Below are 19,969 nucleotides of genomic sequence, written 5' to 3'. Positions count from 1 at the left end.
CTAAAATAAACTAATGTATGGCAGGGCAGAGGTTGTAGAGGAATTGACCTAATCTTTATTTTCTAACCCTTTATCATATACTTGAAAAATAATTTCATTTCCCAGCTTCTTTAGCAGTAATATGGGTGAAACAACATATTTCTTGCCAATGAGATATGAGCAAACGTCCCCTGATACAACTTCTTCTCTTTCCTACTTCTTATTCAAAACCCACATGTGCAAGTGCATGTTGGACAGACATTATCTCGGGACAAGAAGATTGAAGCATGAAGATAAAGGCCTATATATTGAGTTTGGTGAAGGCAAGCACAAGACACTTGACTCCTTGATGCTTCTAGGCTCTTGTACTTGCTTGGACTGCCTAACATGAGACTCCTTGTGAGGTAAATATGAGACAAACCCACTATGTGATTAAGCGTATTGTTAATTTGGTTTAATTGAAGAACAAACACAATCTTAATTGATAAAAAAAAAAAATTTTTTTTTCTAAACAAGTGAGGTTGATTTAGGACTAGGGGATGATGATGGGACACTGAACAGTCAATACAAAAAGGAAAGCGTGAAATATTGACTTGAAGGAGTCATCAACATACCTAAAGAAAAACTCTTTTCCTAACTAGTACACTAGAGCAGCATTATTTTAATGAGGCTCCTTAAAATCTCCTGGTGACCTGTGGCATATCTAACATCACACAATTAACCCCATTAAGACTGATTTACTCCTATCAATGGGTGTACATGTTAGGCAAACCAAGTCAACTCCCTTGGTAACATTAATTTCATTGTTTTCTAACTCATCAACACAAAATTGCTCTAAAGCCAAAAAAGGAGCAGAGGATTTATAAACCAATATTACTACTGTCATCTGCTCAAGTGAATTTAAAGATTAAGTGGCCATGTGTGCATAGCCTATCAAAATTAGGATAGATTACACCAAACCTTGTTGAAAGAAATTAAAGAACGTTATATAAGTGGAAATACATTTCATGTTTATCAGTCTTAACATTTTTTATTGCTAACATGGCATTACTCCCACACCTAGTTACAGATTTAAGGAGATCTCCTATCAAAATCAAAATCCAAAATCCTGTCTTCTGCAGACATTGGGAAACATCCTAAAATTCATGGGGGAGGGTTATGGCAAAATGGAGGATGACTGCTAAAGGGCATGTGTATCATTATCTCTTTGCTAAACTTCTCAAATATGACGTCTTATCTCATGACTACAGTTTCCCACACAATCCCCTGTTATTTTTCTCCCACCCTCCCCTCTCTACTAAAACCACACTCTATAGGGTTCTTCCAGCACAAAATCTCAATTAAATTCACAGGCCTTTCCGAATACAACATCCTTCACTTCCCTATTTTATTTGATCCATTTCTTCTAAGACATTGCTTCTTCTTTGACTTCCTGGGCACTGCCTCACTGATTCTCTTCCTAGATCTCTGAGAACATGACATAATGAACAACTTTCATTTTATTTCAGACACCTCTGCATTTCCAAGGTTCACACTCTTATTGAGACCAAGTCTAAATAAATGGAAAATCTCCCAGATGGTCCTTGAGCTCCATTCTTATCATACAGAGTTTTTTTTACAGGTACCAGAATGATTTCCTTAATAATTATTTGCATTTCATCCTGGCATGACTCGTAGACTAGCTACCTGATTAGATGAAATCTTTCCATGCCAGCATTTATGTTTACAGTTTCCCTGAAAGACATCAACAGCCAATTCCCTATTTGTCCAAATTCATCTTCGGGAACACTCCGTGAAGGCTTTGCTCTTCCAACTCCTTTATCTCTTTGACATCACAAACCTCTCATCCTCTGAATACACCATTCAACCCATCTGTAATGCTCTTTCATGTCCTTCACTGAAAATATTGTAAGATCTGCATCAAACCTCAGGACATGTAGAAAGTTTACCTAGGTCAAGCCTTTCCTTCTCACGGTGGGCAATGATCACTTGCATCTCTGTTTTTTGCCATCGTATTTCCTATATTTTATCTTGTTTGTAATTGATTCCATTTCACTGAGGTGTGCATTCTGCTTCTCTTTAAGTAGATTATTAGTACCTAAAGAACAGGGTCTATATGCTCTAATTATTTAGCAATTTATTTCTTCTATGATGCTTTTTTTTTTTATGATGCTTAACGCAGATCTATGCATACCTAGGTACTAAAAGTGCTTGTCAAGAATTTCTTGCCTGACATTTAACCATCCCTAGTAAGTACAGAACTATGCAATTAACCACAAAATGGAAAGGCAATAAAGAACTGAATGGCCTCTGACATCTTACCTGTTCCATTTTGATCAGGAAACAATCAATAAAGTCCCGAGGATTGTTAATGTCCAAGCTTTCTTGGTGTTCTTTCACTTTCTCCAAAATATAACTTTTTACATTAGCATCATTCTTAATATATTTCTTATGACTCCCTGGGAAATAATCAATGAGCAAAGGGAATGCATTACAGACCTACAAGAGAAAAACATCATTTATTAAATATAAATCTTTTAAATAATATATAGGTATGATGTGCGGAAACCTGGTTAAAACTGGAGCTATAAAGATGAATGAAAATGTCTCCATCTGGAGCTGGAGTTTCTTACTTTACACATAATTCTCTATGCTTATAGAAAGATTCCAGGCAGAAAAGTGACCAGATGATCAATGATGATCATCATTTCTGATACTCAGATATTATTCCTATAGTATAAAAGGAATCTTTATATCAATCCTCTCATTTTTTATATCAATACTTTTCTACAAATTTCAGTTACCAATGGCATAAATTACTACGATTCACACTTTACTGATGAGGACAGAGGAGGTTAAAGAAGTCTAAGCAACCTGATTGATATAGACCACAAAGCTACTCATGACTACTATCAAGCTGACATAGAAATAGAATTGGGGTTTCAGAACTGGGAGGAGATTGAAGATACCATGAAACCCAACTGAACATTTTGTGGATAGATACCTGTACACCAGAGCAGCTAAGTGAGTTCTCTAAGAGCACACGAGTGTCATCTAGGCAGGGTGCAGGATATGCCAGCTAAACATGGTAAAATTGTGATGATTGTTTATGGTTTATACCCTGTAAGCCCCAATCATTTTGTCATCTAGGATCCCAGATGAGGCATAACCAAACTTATCTTAGTAGCATCGGTTGTCCTATACATTCTCCCTCTTTGACATGCTAAGTTAGAATATTTCTGCCAAGTTTTCTGATGAATATGTCACCACAAATTGAACGAAGGACAAGCCTTACTGGTAATGGAAGCCTTTCAGCAAGGGCCTTGGATCTCCAATAACTGCTATAGGCATGCTTTTGGGGCAGTAACCATAGTACTTTATGGAAACTGGGCTTTGAGGTTTAGGAGAAAAACCACTGTGTAGGGAGCCAATGGGATTGAAAAGAGCTCTATATTCTGAGATCTCAATTTCTTCTGTGTAAAATAAAGAGATTGGTTATATTTCCCAGATGTTTACTCCAGGTTGCTAAGCTCTGGCCAGGATTTTTGTGTTCAAACTTTCATTTCACAGCTTGGTCCATTACATAATTTTGCACTTCTCAAAGAAAGGGTATTGGCCTCACCTGAATCCAAGGGGAGCTCAGAATCTTGACGTTTTCAGTTGATTTTTTAACCAAATTAAGAAAATTCTGATCATTATAATCAAAACGATTCTGGAAAATAACGGAGCACATCACATTGCAGGGAGCATAAACCGTGATGAAAGTGGGATCACAGGGCAAGGCTAAAGAATTGGAAACATAAAAAAAATAGCATTAAAATATACATATAAAACTGTCACTGAAATAACTTTAGAAAGTTTGAAGCAACATGTACCTAGAAATTCCCTTGTCACTTACACATTCATGCATGCCTATAGTCTCTTCAAAGTGAATTGACTTTTCCTTACTTCCTAGCTTAATAATGATGTTCCCAAAACTGCCTTCACTTCCCTTGCATTTTAATTACACCATTCTAAATCAAGATGCCTATAATTTTGGAGGGTAAAAGAAAAAAACAATTAAGAGACAATTTTCTAAAAAATAATAATAAACCTCTTTAGAGTTCTAAACTGCAAAGATGTCACTTTAATGACTGAGGTCGACCTGATCCAAGCCATGTCTTTTCAATCACCTCAAATGCATGCAAAAGCTGAACAATGAAAAAGGAGACAGAAGAATTTATGCATTAAAATTGGGGTGCTGGCAAGCAATGTTGAATATACCGTGGATTGCGAGAAGTATGAACAAATCAGCCTTAGAAGCAATGTAAGCAGAATGCTCCTGTGAGGGAGGAGGATTTGTCTGGCTTAATTTATACATGTCATCAGAAAAGGCCAATCCCTAAATAAAGACATTATGTTTGATAAAATAGAAAACACCCATTGCTGTCAAGTCGATTCTAACTCATATCAACCCTATAGTAGGTAAAGAAGCGGACCAGCAAAAATGAGGAAAACCCTCAATGAGATGCACTGACACACTAGGAAAGCGTTCATTCTATTATACATAAGGTTGCCAACATCAACAACAATAATCTAAGTTATGATGATAGAATCATATATGTCTGCAAAGCTTGCCAACAATTAAGCATTGATAAGGGAAAGGAGAAAATAGGGACCTAAACACTTCTTATATATACCGAATAGTTAAGGAATCAGGTACAGAACCAGCAGAAGGAAAGAGTAAAGAGAGTGTTTACAAGTCAATTTGGGTATTTAATGGAACAAAAGTAAAAAAAAAACCTTCCTCACAGTGTGAGTAGGTAGGTTAATACAAACAAAGGGAAATTCTGAGTAGATAGTTTCCCTAATAAAAATAAAATGAGAAATTTTCATTTCATAATTAAATGATATGTAGGGCAAAAAAAAAATGAAAAAAGTAAATTGATAAATGGAGTCTTTTTCTTTTTTACTTTCTTACTTTCTGTTGGGGAAAAGAGGGTTCTTTCCTGCTCTAGAAAGTAGTATCCATCATCTCCAATCAAGAGCCCTGGTGGCACAGTGGTTAAGTGCTCAGCTCCTAACAGAAAGTCAGTGGTTTGAATCTACCAGCTGTTCCTCTAGAGAAAGATGGGGCAGCCTGCTCACATAAAGATATAGAGCCTTGCATTACTCACGATAGCAAAAAGATGGAAACAACCTAAATACTCATCTACAGATAAATGAATAGACAAATCATAATAGATATACTCAATGGAATACTACCTAACATAAAGAACACGGATGAATCCACAAAACATCTCACAATATGCATGAATCTGTCACAAAAGAACACACATTGCGTGAGATCACTTTCTAAAAGCTCAAGAAAAGGTTTATACACAGAAGAAAAGAATCTTTGATGGTTACGAGGGAGGAGAGCAATGGGGAGGGGAAATCACAAAGTAGATAATAGTCAAGTGATAACTTTGGTGAAGGGAAACACAACATACAATACAGGGAAAGTCATCACAACTTGACCAAGGTAAAATCATAGACACTTCCTAGAAACACCTCTAGGGACCAATTTACTGGGCCTGAGGTTTGGGGATCACAGTCTCAGGGGACATGTACGTCGATTGGCACAATGGAGTTCATAAAGATAATGTTCTACATGCTACTTTGGTGAGAAGCATCTGGGGTCTTAAAAGCTTGTGAGTGGCCATCTAAGATACATATATTGGTCGCATTCCACCCAGAGCAATGGAGAATGAAAAAATCCAAAGACACAAGGGATATATTAGTCCAAAGGACTAACGGACCACATGAACCACAGCCTCCCTCAGCCTCAGCCAAAAAAGTCCTGACAGGGATCATAATAGAGGGTCCTGGACAGAGCAGGAGAAAAATATCAAACAAAATTTGAATTCCAAAAAAACAAAAGAGGAGACTTACTGTTCTGAAAGTGCCTGGAAGAACCCCTAAGACTATAGATCTTGGAAACCCTGCTAAGTTAGAACTGAAGACATTCCTCAAGTCCACCTTTCAGCCAAAGATTAGACAGACTATAAAACAATAACACACTTGAGGAAGCTGCTCCTTAGTTCAATCACGTACATAAGACCAAATGGGCAACACCTGCCAAAATCAAAAACAGGAGAGCAGAAAGGAATAGGAAAACTGGATGAGTGGACAAGGAGAACCCAGGTTGGAAAGGGGAAGAGTGCTGACACATTACAGGGATTGCAACCAATGTTACAGAACAATTTGTGCATAAAATTTAGAACGAAAAGCTAATTTGTGCTGTAAACTTTCACCTAAAGGACAGTAAAACTAAAAAAAAAAAAAAAATGCTTAGAAAGGAGCAGCCCAGATGGTGGAATAGACATTTCCAGAGAGCTCTATTTACAACAAAGACCTGGAAAAACAAGTGAAATGAGTATATTTATGACAAGCTAGGAGACCTAAACATCAAAGGGAAGCTTAGAAATCAAACTGAGGGGCAGGGGGAGAAAGAGATGGTTCAGAAACAGAGAGGAGTTACCAGATCTGAATCACGGGGAGCCCTCAGGTACCATTCCCAGGAGCTGCGGCAGCGGGCTGCTACTAGCATTCTGCTGCAGTTTCCTCAGGGAGAAGCAGCAAGCCACACAGCCTACTCACACCTCCAGAATCAGAGAAGAACGGTGCTCTCGCCAAAAGCTAAGTACTTGAGTATATTTTACCGTGCCCCTTCTACCCCTCCACCCCCCCCCCCCCCGCTCCAAAAGCCAACTTCAGCGTCTAACTTCTCTGGGCCAGAGATAGGCCCTGTCAAACGCCTAAAGCCATCCTCCCAGCCTTGGAGAACGAATAAAATTGCTATTGGGGGAAAAGATAATTTGCCAGCTCCACTAACGGGGAGCTCAGGACTGAAGCGGCTCCTGTCCAGTCATAAACAGTCCGTGGACTTGGAGTAAGTTTCCCCACTGCATGAACATGTGTGGGCCTATTTCAGGAGAATAGGCCCTTGTTTGCAGACTACAACCATTTCAGCTGTGCAGTGGAGAGGAGGGTGTTTGATGTTTGACATTGTTTTGCCTATTAAACGGGGGTTTTTTTTTTTTTCAGTACCCACATCAGGGACCTATGGACTGGTGGCTCCACTCAGGTCATGCAGCCACCAGCAACAGGAGTCCAAGGATAACTGGTACCTCCCAGTCCTTACAACCCCCAAAAATTAGGTGCCCATGGTCTATCTGCAGAACCAACCCACCTGTACACTCTACGGAACAGGGACATGTTTTCCTCAGAGACACGTGGGGGATGATTCTCAGCCCCCTGCTGCAACAAGATACTGCTACCTACACCATTCACTCCTGCCCCACTAAGTCTGTAGGACAGAGCCTGTACCACACACTTGATGATCAGCGACCTGGACACCTGAGCTCAATTCATACAAGAAAAGTCAATGGACTCATAGACTGATATACCTGATAACAGCTCTAGCCATCTGGGGACAGGAAGTCAGAGCTCCAAAGGTGAAAATAATCAAGCTAGCTCACTCAAGCAACCCCTTTGGGCATATCAAAACAAAAGAAAGCAGCAAGCTACCACACAGTAAGCAAGCATAAACTAAGACAATAACTTATAGGTGGCTCGGAGACAACAGTCAGTATCAAGTCACATAAAGAAACAGACCATGGTCTCCTCAACAAGCTATCAAAACAAAGATTCAAAGGATCTTCTAGATGAAAGTGCCTTCCTGGAATTACCAGAGGCAGGCTATAAAAGATTAATATACACAACCCTTCAAGACATCAGGCAATATGCAGAACAAACCAAGGAACACACAGAAAAAGCAACAGAAGATATTAAAAAGGTTATTCAGGAACATAATGAAAAATTTCATAAGCTGGATAAATCTCTAGACAGAAAACAATCAGAAATTCAGAAGATGAATAATAAAATTACCAGACTAAACAAATCAATAGCAAGTCAGAGAAGCAGACTTGAGCAAGCAGAAGGCAAAACTTTTGAACTTGAAGATAAAGCACTTGGCGCTAATACATTTGAAGAAAAATCAGATGAAAGAATTTAAAAAAAGGAGAAACCTTAAGAATCATGTGGGACTCTCTCAAGAGAAATAACCTACGAGTGATTGGAGTACCAGAACAGGGAGGGATAACAGAAAATTCATGGAGAATTCTTGAAGGTTTGTTGGCAGAAAACTTCCCTAATATCGTGAAAGATGAGAAGATATCTATCCAAGCTGCTCATTGAACTCCACGTAAGGTAGATGTTAAAGGAAAGTCACCAAGACATATTACAATCACACTTGACAAAATGAAAGATAAAGAGAGAATTTTTAAGAGCAGCTAGGGATAAACAAAAAGTCATCTAAAAAGGAGAGCCAATAAGTTCAGAGTACTCAGCAGAAACCATGCAGGCAAGAAGGCAATGGGATGATTTATATTAAAAATTGAAGGAAAAAAATTGTCACCCAAGAATCAAGTATGCAGCAAAACTGTGTTTCAGATATGAAGGTGAAATTAGGACATTTCCAGATAAACAGAAGTTTAGGGAATTTGTAAAAACCAAACCAAAACCACAAGGAATACTAAAGGGAGTTCTTTGGTTAGAAAATCAATAATATCAGGTATCTACCCAACACTCTACAACACTGGGTAGAGCAATCAGAAGTCAACCTTGACAGGGAAATAATAAAAAAAAAAAAAAAATCAAGATAAAAAAATGCTCAAAACAGGGTAACAGTGATGTTATTATGTAAAAGAGGACAGCATTAAAATAATAAAGAGGGACTGAGAAATTCAGTTATAGATCTTCCAAACGGAGAGGAAGATAAGGCTATACAAAGAAATAAAAGTTAGGTTTAAATTTAGAAAAAAGAGGTAAACAATAAGCTAACCACAAAGGAGACAAACTATCCTGCTCACCAAAATAAAATACCAGAAAAAAATAGAGACTCAGGACAAACAAAATCAACACCAATGAACAGGAAGAAAGGAAAATATATAAAGATAATTTACTTAGCACATACAATTAAAAAGGAAAAAGAAACTGTCAACAACACACAAAAAAAGACATCAAAGTGATAGCACTAAATTCATACCTATCCATAATTATGGTGAATGTAAATGGCCTAAATGCACCAATAAAGGGACAGAGAGTGGCAGAATGGATTAAAAAACACGGTCCATGTATATGCTGCCTACAAGAGACACACCTTAAAATTAGAGACAAAAACAAACTAAAACTCAAAGGATGGAAAAAAATATATCAAGCAAAAAAGAGCAGGAGCAGCAATATAAATTTCTGACAAAATAGACTTTAAAGTTAAATCCATCATAAAGGATAAGGAAGAACACTGTGTAAAGATTAAAGGGACAATACACCAAGAAGATATAGCCATATTAAATATTTACGCACCCAAATACAGGGCTGCAAGACATATGAGACAAACTCTAACAGCATTGAAAAGGGAGATAGACCGCTCCACAATAATAGTAGGAGACTTCAACACACCATTTTCAGTGAAGGACAGGACATCCAGAAAGAAGCTCAATAAAGACATGGAAGATATAAATGCCACAATAAACCAATATGACCTCATAGACATACACAGAACACTCCACCCAATAGCAACCAACTGTACTTTCTTTTCTAGTGCACATGGAACACTCTCTAGAATAGACCACATATTAGGTCATAAAGGAGCCTTAGCAGAATCCCAAACATTGAAATATTACAAAGCATCTTCTCAGACCATAAGGCCATGAAAGTAGAAATCAATAACAGAAAAAGCAGGGAAAGGAAATTAAAACCTTGGAAACTGAGCAACACTGTGCTCAAAAAGACTGAATCATAGAAGACATTAAGGATGGAATAAAGAAATTCATTGAATCCAATGGGAATGAGAACACTTCCTATCAGAACCTTTGGGACACAGTGGAAGCAGTGCTCAGAGGACAGTTTATAACAATAAATGCACATATACAAAAAGAAGAAAGGGCCGAAATCAAAGAATTATCCCTATAACCTGAACAAATAGAAAGCAACAAAAGAAACCCTCAGGCAAAAGAAGAAAAACAATAAAAATGAGAGCAGAACTAAATGAAACAGAAAAATAATTGAAAGTATTAACAAGACCAAAAGTTGGTTCTTTGAAAAAATCCACAAAATTGAAAAACCACTGGCCAAGCTGACAAAAGAAAAACAGGATAGGAAGAAAATAAATCCAATAAGAAATGAGGTGGGCGATATTACAACAGACCCAACTGAAATTAAAAGAATCATATCAGATTACTCTGAGAAATTATATTCTAACAAATTTGAAAACCTAGAAGAAATGGATGAATTTCTAGAACCACACTACCTACCTAAACTAACACAAACAGAGGTAGAACAACTAAATGGACCCATAAAAAAAGAAGAGATTGAAAAGGTAATCAAAAAACTCCCAGCCAAAAACAAAAGCCCTGCACTGGATGGCTTCACTGCAGAGTTCTACCAAACTTTCAGAGAAGAATTGACACCACTATTCCTACAGGTATTTCAGAGCATACAAAAGGTTGGAATACTCCCAAACTCATTCAATGAAGCCACCATATCCCTGGTGCCAAAACCAAGTAAAGACACCAGAAAAAAAGAAAATTACACACCTATATCCCTCATGAACTGAGATGCAAAAATCCTCAATAAAATTCTAGCCAATAGAATTCAACATATCAAAAAAATAATTCACCATGATCATGTGAGATTTATACCAGGTATGCAAGAATAGCTCAACACTAGAAAAACAATTACTGTAATCTAATCCATCATAGACATAAAACAAAAGGTAAGAATCACATGATTTTATCAATTGATGCAGAAAAGGCATTGGACAAAGTTCAACACCCAATCATGATTAAAATTCTCAGCAAAATAGGAATAGAATGAAAGTTCCTCAACATAATAAAGGGCATTTATACAAAGCCAACAGTCAACATCATCCTAAATGGAGAGAGCCTGAAAGCATTCTCCTTGAGATCGGGAACCAGACAAGGATGCCCTTTATCACCACTCTTATTCAACATTGTGCTGGAGGTCCTAGCCAGAGCAATTAGGCTAGACAAAGCAATAAAGGGAATCCAGATTGGCAAGGAAGAAGTAAAATTATCTCTATTTACAGATGACATGATCTTATACACAGAAAACTCTAAGGAATCCTCCAGAAAACTACTGAAACTAATAGAAGAGTTCAGCAGAGCAGCAGGATACAAGATAAACATACAAAAATCAGTTGGATTCCTCTACACCAACACAAAGAACATCGAAGAGGGAAACAACAAATCAATACCATTCACAGTAGCCCCCAAGAAGATAAAATACTTCGGAAAAATCTTACCAGAGATGTAAATGACTTATACAAAGAAAACTACAAAACGCTTCTGCAAGAAACCCAAAGAGGCCTACATAAGTGGAAAAACATACCTTACTCATGGATAGGAAGACTTAACATTATAAAAATGACTATCCTACCAAAAGCGATCTATACATTAAATGAAATACCAATCCAAACTCCAACGACGTTTTTCAATGAGATGGAGAAACAAATCACCAACCTCATATGGAAGGAAAAGAGACCCCAGATAAGTGAAGTGGAAAACAGGAATAAAGTGGGAGGCCTTTTGCTCTACCTGATTTTAGAGCCTATTATACCACCACAGTACTCAAAACAGCCTGGTATTGCTATGAAAACAGATACATAGACCATTGGAACAGAATTGAGAATCCAGACATAAATCCATCCCCATAAGAGCAGTTGATATTTGACAAAGGTCCCAAAACATTTAAATGGGGAAAGGACAGTCTTTTTAACAAATGGTGCTGGCATAACTGGATATCCACCTATAAAAAAATGAAACAAGACCCATACCTCACTCCATGCGCTAAAACTAACTCAAAATGGATCAAAGACCTAAAGATAAAATCTGAAACGATAAAGACCATGGAAGAAAAAATAGGGACAACTTTAGGAATGGCATAAACAATATAGAAAACATTACTAATAACACAGAAGAAAAACTAGATAACTGGGAGCTCCTAAAAATCCAACACTTGTGCTCATTCAAAGACTTCACCAATAGACTACCTACAGACTGGGAAAAAGTTTTTAGCTATGACATTTCCGGTCAGCACCTGATCTCTAAAATCTACATGATACTGCAGAAACTCAACTACAAACAGACAAATAACATGATGAAAAAATGGGCAAAAGATATGAACAGACACTTCACTAAAGAAGACATTCAGGTAACTAGCAGATACATGAGGAAATGCTCACGATCATTAGCCATTAGAGAAATGCAAACCAAAACGACAATGAGATTCCATCTCACTCCAACAAGGCTGGCATTAACCCAAAAAACACAAAATAATAGATGTTTGAGAGGCTGTGGAGACATTGAAACACTTATACACTGCTGGTGGGAATGTACAATGGTACAACCAGTTTGGAAATCCATTTGGCACTTCCTTGAAAAGCTAGAAATAGAACTACCATATAATTCAGAAATCCCACTCCTTGGAATACATCCTAGAGAAATAAGAGCCCTTTGCATGAACAAATATATGCACACCCATGTTTATTGCAGCACTGTTTACAATAGCAAAAAATGGAAGCAACCAAGGTGCCCATTGACAGATGAATGGATAAATAAATTATGGTATATTCACACAATGGAATACTGTGCATCGATAAAGAACAGTGATGAATCTGTGAAACATTTCATAACATGGAGGAATCTGGAAGGCATTATGCTGAGTGAAATTAGTCAGTTGCAAAAGGACAAATATTGTATAAGACCACTATTATAAGAACTCGAGAAATAGTTTAAAGAGAGAAGAAAATATTCTTTGATGGCTATGAGAGTGGGGAGGGAGGGAGGCTGGCGGAGGCGTATTCACTAATTAGATAGTAGATAAGAACTACTTTAGGTGAAGGGAAAGACAACACACAGTACGTGCAAGGTCAGCACAACTGGACTAAATTAAAAGCAAAGAAGTTTCCTGAATAAACTGAAGGATTCAAAGGCCAGGGTTTGGGGACCATGGTTTCAGGGGACATCTAAGTCAATTGGCATAATAAAATCTATTAAGAAAACATTCTGCATCCCACTTTAGAGAGTGGCTTCTGGGGTCTTCAATGCTAGCAAGCAGCCATCTAAGGTGCATCAATTGGTCTCAACCCACCTGGACCAAAGGAGAATGAAGAACACCAAGGACACAAGGTAATTACGAGCCCAAGAGACAGAAAGGGCCACATAAAACAGAGACTACATCAGCCTGAGACCAGAAGAACTAGATGGTGCCCAGCTAGAAGAACCAATGACTGCCCTGACAGAGAACACAACAGAGAACCCCTGAGGGAGCAGGACTGCAGTGGGATGCAGACCCCAAATTCTCGTAAAAAGACCAGACTCAATGGTCTGACTGAGTGAGACTGGAAGGACCCTGGTGGTCATGGCCCCCAGTCCTTCCTTTGGCCCAGGACAGGATCCATTCCCAAAGCCAACTCTTCAGTCAGGGATTGGACTGGACAACGTCATGGAGAGGGATGCTGGTGAGGAGTGAGCTTTTTGGATCAGGTGGACACTTGGGACTATGTTGGCATCTCCTGCCTGGAGGGGAGAAGAGACGGTAGAGGGGGTTAGAAGCTGGTGGAATGGACACGAAAATAGAGAGTGGAAGGAGGGAGTGGGCTGTCTCATTAGGGGGAGAGCAATTAGTAGTATGTAGAAAGGTGTATATAAGTTTTTGTGTGAGACTGACTTGATTTGTAAACTTTCATTTAAAGCACAATAAAAATTTTTTTTTAAAAAGGAATTGCTTGAGAAACATGTTAAATATATATGTTGTTGTTAGTTGCCGTCCATTTCGTTCTGACTATAGCGACCCTATGCACCACAGAACGAAAGATTGCCTGGTCCTGCACCATCTTCACAATTGTTGCTATACACGAGCCCATTGCTGCAGCCACTGTGTTAATCCATTTCCTTGAGGGTCTTCCTCTTTTTCTCTGACCCTCAACTTTGCCAAGGATGATCTCTGTCTCTAGGGACAGATCCCTCCTGATAGTATGTGAGACATAGTCTCGTCATCCTTGCTTCCAAGGAGCATTCTGGTTGTATTTCTTCCAAGACAGATTTGTTCGTTCTTTTGACAGCCCATGTTCCAGTCAATATTCTTCACCAACATCACAATTCAAAGGCATTTATATACATATAAAGAGAGAGAAAGAGAATCTTGGAAACCTATGTGTCTCTGTCAATCTAAATTTACTCAATGAGTTTTTTCGGTTCATCTCCAATCACCTTCATAACTGAATTTTTTGCCAGGCTCACCCTCTTGTGGACTTGTGGGATATTGCTCTACATAACCATCTACAGAATAACTGTTACAGTCCATTTTAAAATTTGGCCATCATTTAGGTCAATTCCATCATTTTACAGAAGAAGAATTTCAAGCAAAGGAAATTTTTTTTTAGTTTTTGGTTGAAGATTTTTAAATGAAGCGATTCTAATCAAATGAACGGTAAATTTTGTACGTAAAAAGTCCCCAGACTCCTATCTGTAGATGTAATTAAGCGTAAATTGAACCAAAAGTGTTGTGAAGGGAAAATAAAACATCAGATAACAGGAAGCCTGTGCGACTAGCTTCTACTGTACCATCTGAAACCCAAAGCTTTGCAGGGATCTAAGCTTTCAGAAAAGTTGTATTTTCACTTGGTGCTGGGGATATTCGGGAATTGTGTGTGGGGTTCAAAGCTAAAATACAATTTTCAGTCTTTCCTTTTTGTTCTTTTGAAAGAAGGTATTAAAATCCAGGGTAATTTGGAATCAAAGCTGAAAACCACTCTTATAGTGATATGTATTTTATAGGTCAGAAGAGCTGGCAGTGGGAGCTAAATAATAACTTTCTTACCAAAATCCAGTTATGGAGTAGAAAGACATAAGTAAAGACAAACAGAACCAACTCATCATTAGAGAAGTTAGAGCAAAGTTATTAATAGCAGTTGACATCTACTCAGTAAGTAATTTTACAAACTGGTATTTCTATATTTTACAGAAATGTGCCATACCATACATTTTCTTAAAATATGAATATCAATACAGTTAGTAGAGAGTAACATTAAATAATTCATGCTGATAGTTTTAAAATAGTCCTGTGTTTACAGGAACCACAGTTGATGAGAGTGGCACTAAGAGACGCCTAGGAAATCAAAGGAGCCCTGGTGGCGCAGTGGGAAAGAGCTGGGCTGCTGACCAAAGGCAGGCAGTTTAAGACTACCCGCTGATCCTGGGAAACCCAATGGGTCAGCTCTGCTCTGTCCTGTGGGGTTGTTGTGAGTCAGAATCTACTCCACGGCTGCTGATTTGGTTCTTATTTATTTATTTATTTATTTTACACGATGAAAACCACAGACCAGCACCACACCTGGTCACAACTGTAGCCGTGACCTTGACAGAAACCTTCATGCATGTCAGTGAGGGTGACCATAACATAAACTCCAATGAAATGAAAGCAAAAAACCCTTGCCTCATGATCCATAAGAGTGTGATGAGGTCACAGCCACAGTGTCCACATGACAAGTATTCCCCTGTGAAATGATCTGCCATAGGTAACCCACAATCCCGGCAGCATAAAATACTGCTTTTTAACTCTAAAAAAAATGAGACTTAAAACCTTCTGTCTTGATAACTTTCTCACATAAAGACAAGAAGGGAACAAAAAGATTCAAAGCCTTTTATACGCACTCTGTGTGCACAATCATGCACACACACAGCATGTACAAATGCCCCCTTGTTCTCTGCTTCAAACCCTCCCTCCTCCACTTATGGGCTGGTAGTGCCTATCCACAAGGAAAGATTCGGCCTCCCCTGAAATGTTTCCAAAGACCCCATAAAGAAGAGAGCCTTCTGTTAAGGTCAGTGTTAGAGCGAAAAAAATCACCCACCCTTCGTTTTTCTCAACTCCTCCACTAGGCAGCTGGCTTCCTCCTGAACTCGGTCCTCAAGGCGCCTCTTCCCCATCCCCAAATTCCGCAGGGTCATGAGTGAGAAGCGCCTGGTCTCCTTCCACATCTTTCCATTGCTGAAAGCGACCCCTACAGGGGGGAGAACGGAAATTAGTTTGGAGATCCTTGGCAAGAAGCACGATGCTGACCTAGGCAGCCACGCCGATGGGCCAAGTTCTGCCTGAGCGCCTCTTCAATCTCTGTTTTCCAGTCTTCCACACTCGCCATTACCTCTGCCCAACAAACAGACACAAAGACCTACCAAATCCTTTCTTAGATCTTTCAGACAGTGGAAAATGACCTCTTCCCGAAAACTCTTCTCCCATATCAATCAGGGCTTCCTTAATTGCTTCATACCCATGCAACACCACTGCGGGCTTCATGCCAATATACAGAGTGAACACTGGGCCATAGGCTTCTGAGAGCTGGGAAATGGAAAGTGGAAACAAATATTAGCAAAGAAGTCACTACTTGATCTATAAGCTGTGCATCATTCAGGCTGATATTGTCATCATGTTCTTGACATTTTATTGAATCACATCCATTTCAAATATTTTTAATTTTGTACAGACATGATGGTGAATTTATAGCTGCCTTTTGAGGAATCTCTCATGTGCCAGGCGAGGGGACAAACACTTGTTCCACACATTGTTATAGCTACCCTCACATGAATACCATGAGCAGGTTTACTTACCCCTATTTTACAGAAAAGAAAAGTGAGATTCAGAGAAGTTCGATTTTGTTTCTAGTGTCTCCCAGCTAATAATTAAAACCGGGTATAGTCAAGTAGATTCTGACTCATAGTGACACTGTAGGACAGAGCAGAACTTTCCCTTAAGGTTCCCAAGGCTGTAATTTTTTTACAAAGCAGACTGCCACATCTTTCTCCTAAGGAGGGGCTGGTGGGTTCCATCTACTGACCTTTGCTTAGCACAGGAATGCTTAACAACTTCGCTACCAGGGCTACTTCAGCTCGTAACTTGTTGTTGTGGTTAGGTGCCACTGAGTCAGTTCCAACTCATAGCTACCCTGTGTACAACAGAACGAAACACTGTTCCGTCCCCTGCCATCCGCAGATGCTTGTTACGCTTGAGCCCATTGTTGCAGCCACTGTGTCAGCCCAACTCCTTGACAATTTTTCTTTTTTTTCCACCCTCTGCTTCACCAGCATAATGTCCTTTTCCGGGGGCTGATCCCTCCTCATAACATGTTCTAAGTGTGCAAGACATAGCCTCTCCATCCTTGCTTCTAAGAAGCATTCTGGTTGCACTTCTTCCAGGACAGGTTTGCTCATTCTTTTGGCATTTCATGGTATATTCGATATTCTTCACCAACACCACGATTCAAAGGTGTCAATTCTTCTATTTCCTTATTCATTGTCCAGCTTTAGCATGCATATAGGGTGACTGAAAACAGCATGGCTTGGATCAGGCACACCAGAGTCTTCAAGGTGATATCTTTGCTTTTTAACATTTTGAAGAGGTTTTTTGCAGCAGATTTGCCCAATGCAATGCAACTTTTGATTTCTTCACTGCTGCTTCCATGGGTGTTGATTGTGAATCCAAGTGGAATGAAATTCTTCACAACTTCAATCTTTTCTCCACTTATCATGATGTTGCTTAATGGTCCACTTGTCAGGATTTTCATCTTCTTTTTGTTGAGGTGTAATGCATACCGAAGGCTGTGGTCTTTGATCTTCATCGGTAAGTACTTTAAGTCCTCTTCACTTTCAGCAAGCAAGGTTGTGTCATCTGCATAACACAGGTTGTTAATGAGCCTTACTCCAATCCTGATGTCCCATTCTTCTTCATACAGTCCAGCTTCTCAAAATATTTGCTCAGCATACAGATTGACTAAGTATAGTGAAGAAATATAACCCTGACGCACACCTTTCTTGACTTTAAACCACGTCTTATTCCCTTGTTCTGTTCACATGACAGCCTGTTTATCTACGTACGGGTTCCTCACGAGCATGAATTGTTCTGGAATTTCCATTCTTCACAATGTTATCCGTAATTTGTTATGATCCACAGAGTCGAATGCCTACGCATGGTCAATAAAACACAAGTAAACATCTTTCTGGCATTGTCCACTTTCAGCCAGTTGGAAGACCCAAATTTGAAATGTTGCTGGTTGATTTCTGGTCCATGGAAACACTTTATCCATAATGCCTAACTTGGGCCCATTACCCAGCTGACTGATTTACACACCTCTTCCCATGGGGATTCTATTCAGTTGCACTGTGATGAATACTAGAAATGTATATTTTTGAAAACCAGTCCATGTGATTCCAAGGCCAACCCAGTCTGACACCTGTGGGTATTGTTCACACAGAAAGAGAATGGGCACCACAGAGGTAGTGCCAGTACAGGCTGCATCTCCTGGAAGAATCATTTCTTCCATCCTGTGGCGTTTCCAGGTCACAGACAGCAACTCCGTGCAGAGTCCAAAAGGATGCTGTCACTACCAGGGCCTCCCTGATCACTGCTTTCTTTCATTCACCCAGGCTGCTCCTCAGCCCATCCCTGTTCCCTTGACACCAGGCATAATCACCTTCCTAGGAGAAGTTTAATTTTCACGGCTAATCTGAACAAAACACACAGCTTATACGGTAGATGACTCCTGAACAGACATTCGAATCACAAAGCACTTCCAACACCATTTACCTTCAGCCAAAAAATCACAGCAGTCAACTGTGAAACAATGAAGGGCAGCATTGCTGCTTTTTTTTTGTCAGTTCGCCCCTTCATTATTTTGATTCTGTGCTACCAGGACTGAATCAAGTTTTTCTCTTCTCCTGTAATGCATTACTTCATTCCTTTATTTCTGAGGATGACAGACCAAAAAAAAAAAAAAAAAAAAAGAGCAACAAAAACAAGAAAATCCACAGGGGGCTCTTTTGCTTTAAGATGATCTACTTTAATACTTTGCTTCTAAAAAAGAAAAAAAAAAAAAACACAACCATTGCCATTGAGTGGATTCTGACACATAGCAACCCTAGAATACGTTATATTTTAAAGTAGGTGTTAATTTCTTTTCCCCCTGCGAGCCACTGAAGAGCATAAAACATACTTACATTTTGCATGGATTTCTTGATGTTCCTCATATCTAACTGTAGCATATTTCCAATAATCGGGAGAGGAGTGGGGCCAGGCGGGAGCTTCCCTTTCCCATAGCTCTGTTTCCAGAGTGAAAAGAGAAGCAAACTGGACAGACAGAGCACCAGAATCACAAACGGATCCATTGGAGCCTTCTCTTCTTACTCAGGCAACTATGGGCTTCCCACCCAAAGATTTTATATGCTCCCTATTGCATAACTTGTGATTCTTATAAATAAAGTGACCAATCAGATAGATTTGCTGTAATTCTTTCTGAGTAGACTTTGGCTCACTGATAGAGATAAAAATAAATTGTCATTTAGCGTTGCTGTCTTTCTTTCCAAAGACAAGGCCCCACCCTGGAGGTTTGGATTCAACAGGCATAGGGTCAAGCCCAGGTACTGGTTAAAAAAAAAAAATTAACAAAACACCACTTGTGATTCCAATTTAAAGCCAGGATTGAAAAATATTGAAGTAAATGATTTGATAAAAAGTATTCCAGGCACTCTGGATTCTCAGACTGATGGCAAGTTGGAAATTTAAGTACTGAGGGAGTCAGTGTATTCTAAGCCTTGAGTATAAAAATGTCCTGCAATGATTTTTTTGAAATATTAGAAGACTTTGACCTTGAAAATGGAAGACTTTTGAACTTTTTAATGTATCATAGTAATAATTCCCCTATCTGAACATAAAATACAGTACCTAGCATAACTCACGCACCTTGTAATTTATCTGTTTCAGTACATACCTTTTCCCATTAAAGCCCACCCTCCACCCAAACCAGTGCAAGGTAGAAATTCATTTTTTCATTTTTCAAACGAAAAGGAAGACACTGAGAGAACGGCCTTCGAGTATCACACGGCTCATGTGTGGC

General features: G+C 39.0%; 1 protein-coding gene across 2 annotated transcripts in view; it reads right to left on the bottom strand.

The window, feature by feature from the left end:
- Positions 1-19,241, bottom strand: part of LOC135227912 (cytochrome P450 2C19-like) — a 34,222-nt gene extending 14,981 nt beyond the window's left edge. The window contains exons 1-5 of one of the 2 annotated variants that reach the window (XM_064269561.1): positions 19,074-19,241; positions 16,260-16,422; positions 15,938-16,087; positions 3,602-3,762; positions 2,302-2,478 (exon numbers count right to left, since the gene is read on the bottom strand). In XM_064269561.1, the coding sequence (XP_064125631.1) occupies positions 2,302-2,478; positions 3,602-3,762; positions 15,938-16,087; positions 16,260-16,422; positions 19,074-19,241 (819 nt within the window). The remainder of the gene's footprint in view (positions 1-2,301; positions 2,479-3,601; positions 3,763-15,937; positions 16,088-16,259; positions 16,423-19,073) is intronic. The other variant, XM_064269562.1, reaches the window with a different exon arrangement.
- Between the last annotated feature and the right edge of the window lie 728 nt (positions 19,242-19,969).

This window comes from Loxodonta africana, chromosome 16, assembly GCF_030014295.1.
Source record: "Loxodonta africana isolate mLoxAfr1 chromosome 16, mLoxAfr1.hap2, whole genome shotgun sequence".
Taxonomy (NCBI): domain Eukaryota; kingdom Metazoa; phylum Chordata; class Mammalia; order Proboscidea; family Elephantidae; genus Loxodonta; species Loxodonta africana.
Note: the sequence above shows the minus strand (reverse complement) of the source record. Positions and strands in the feature narration are given on the sequence as shown.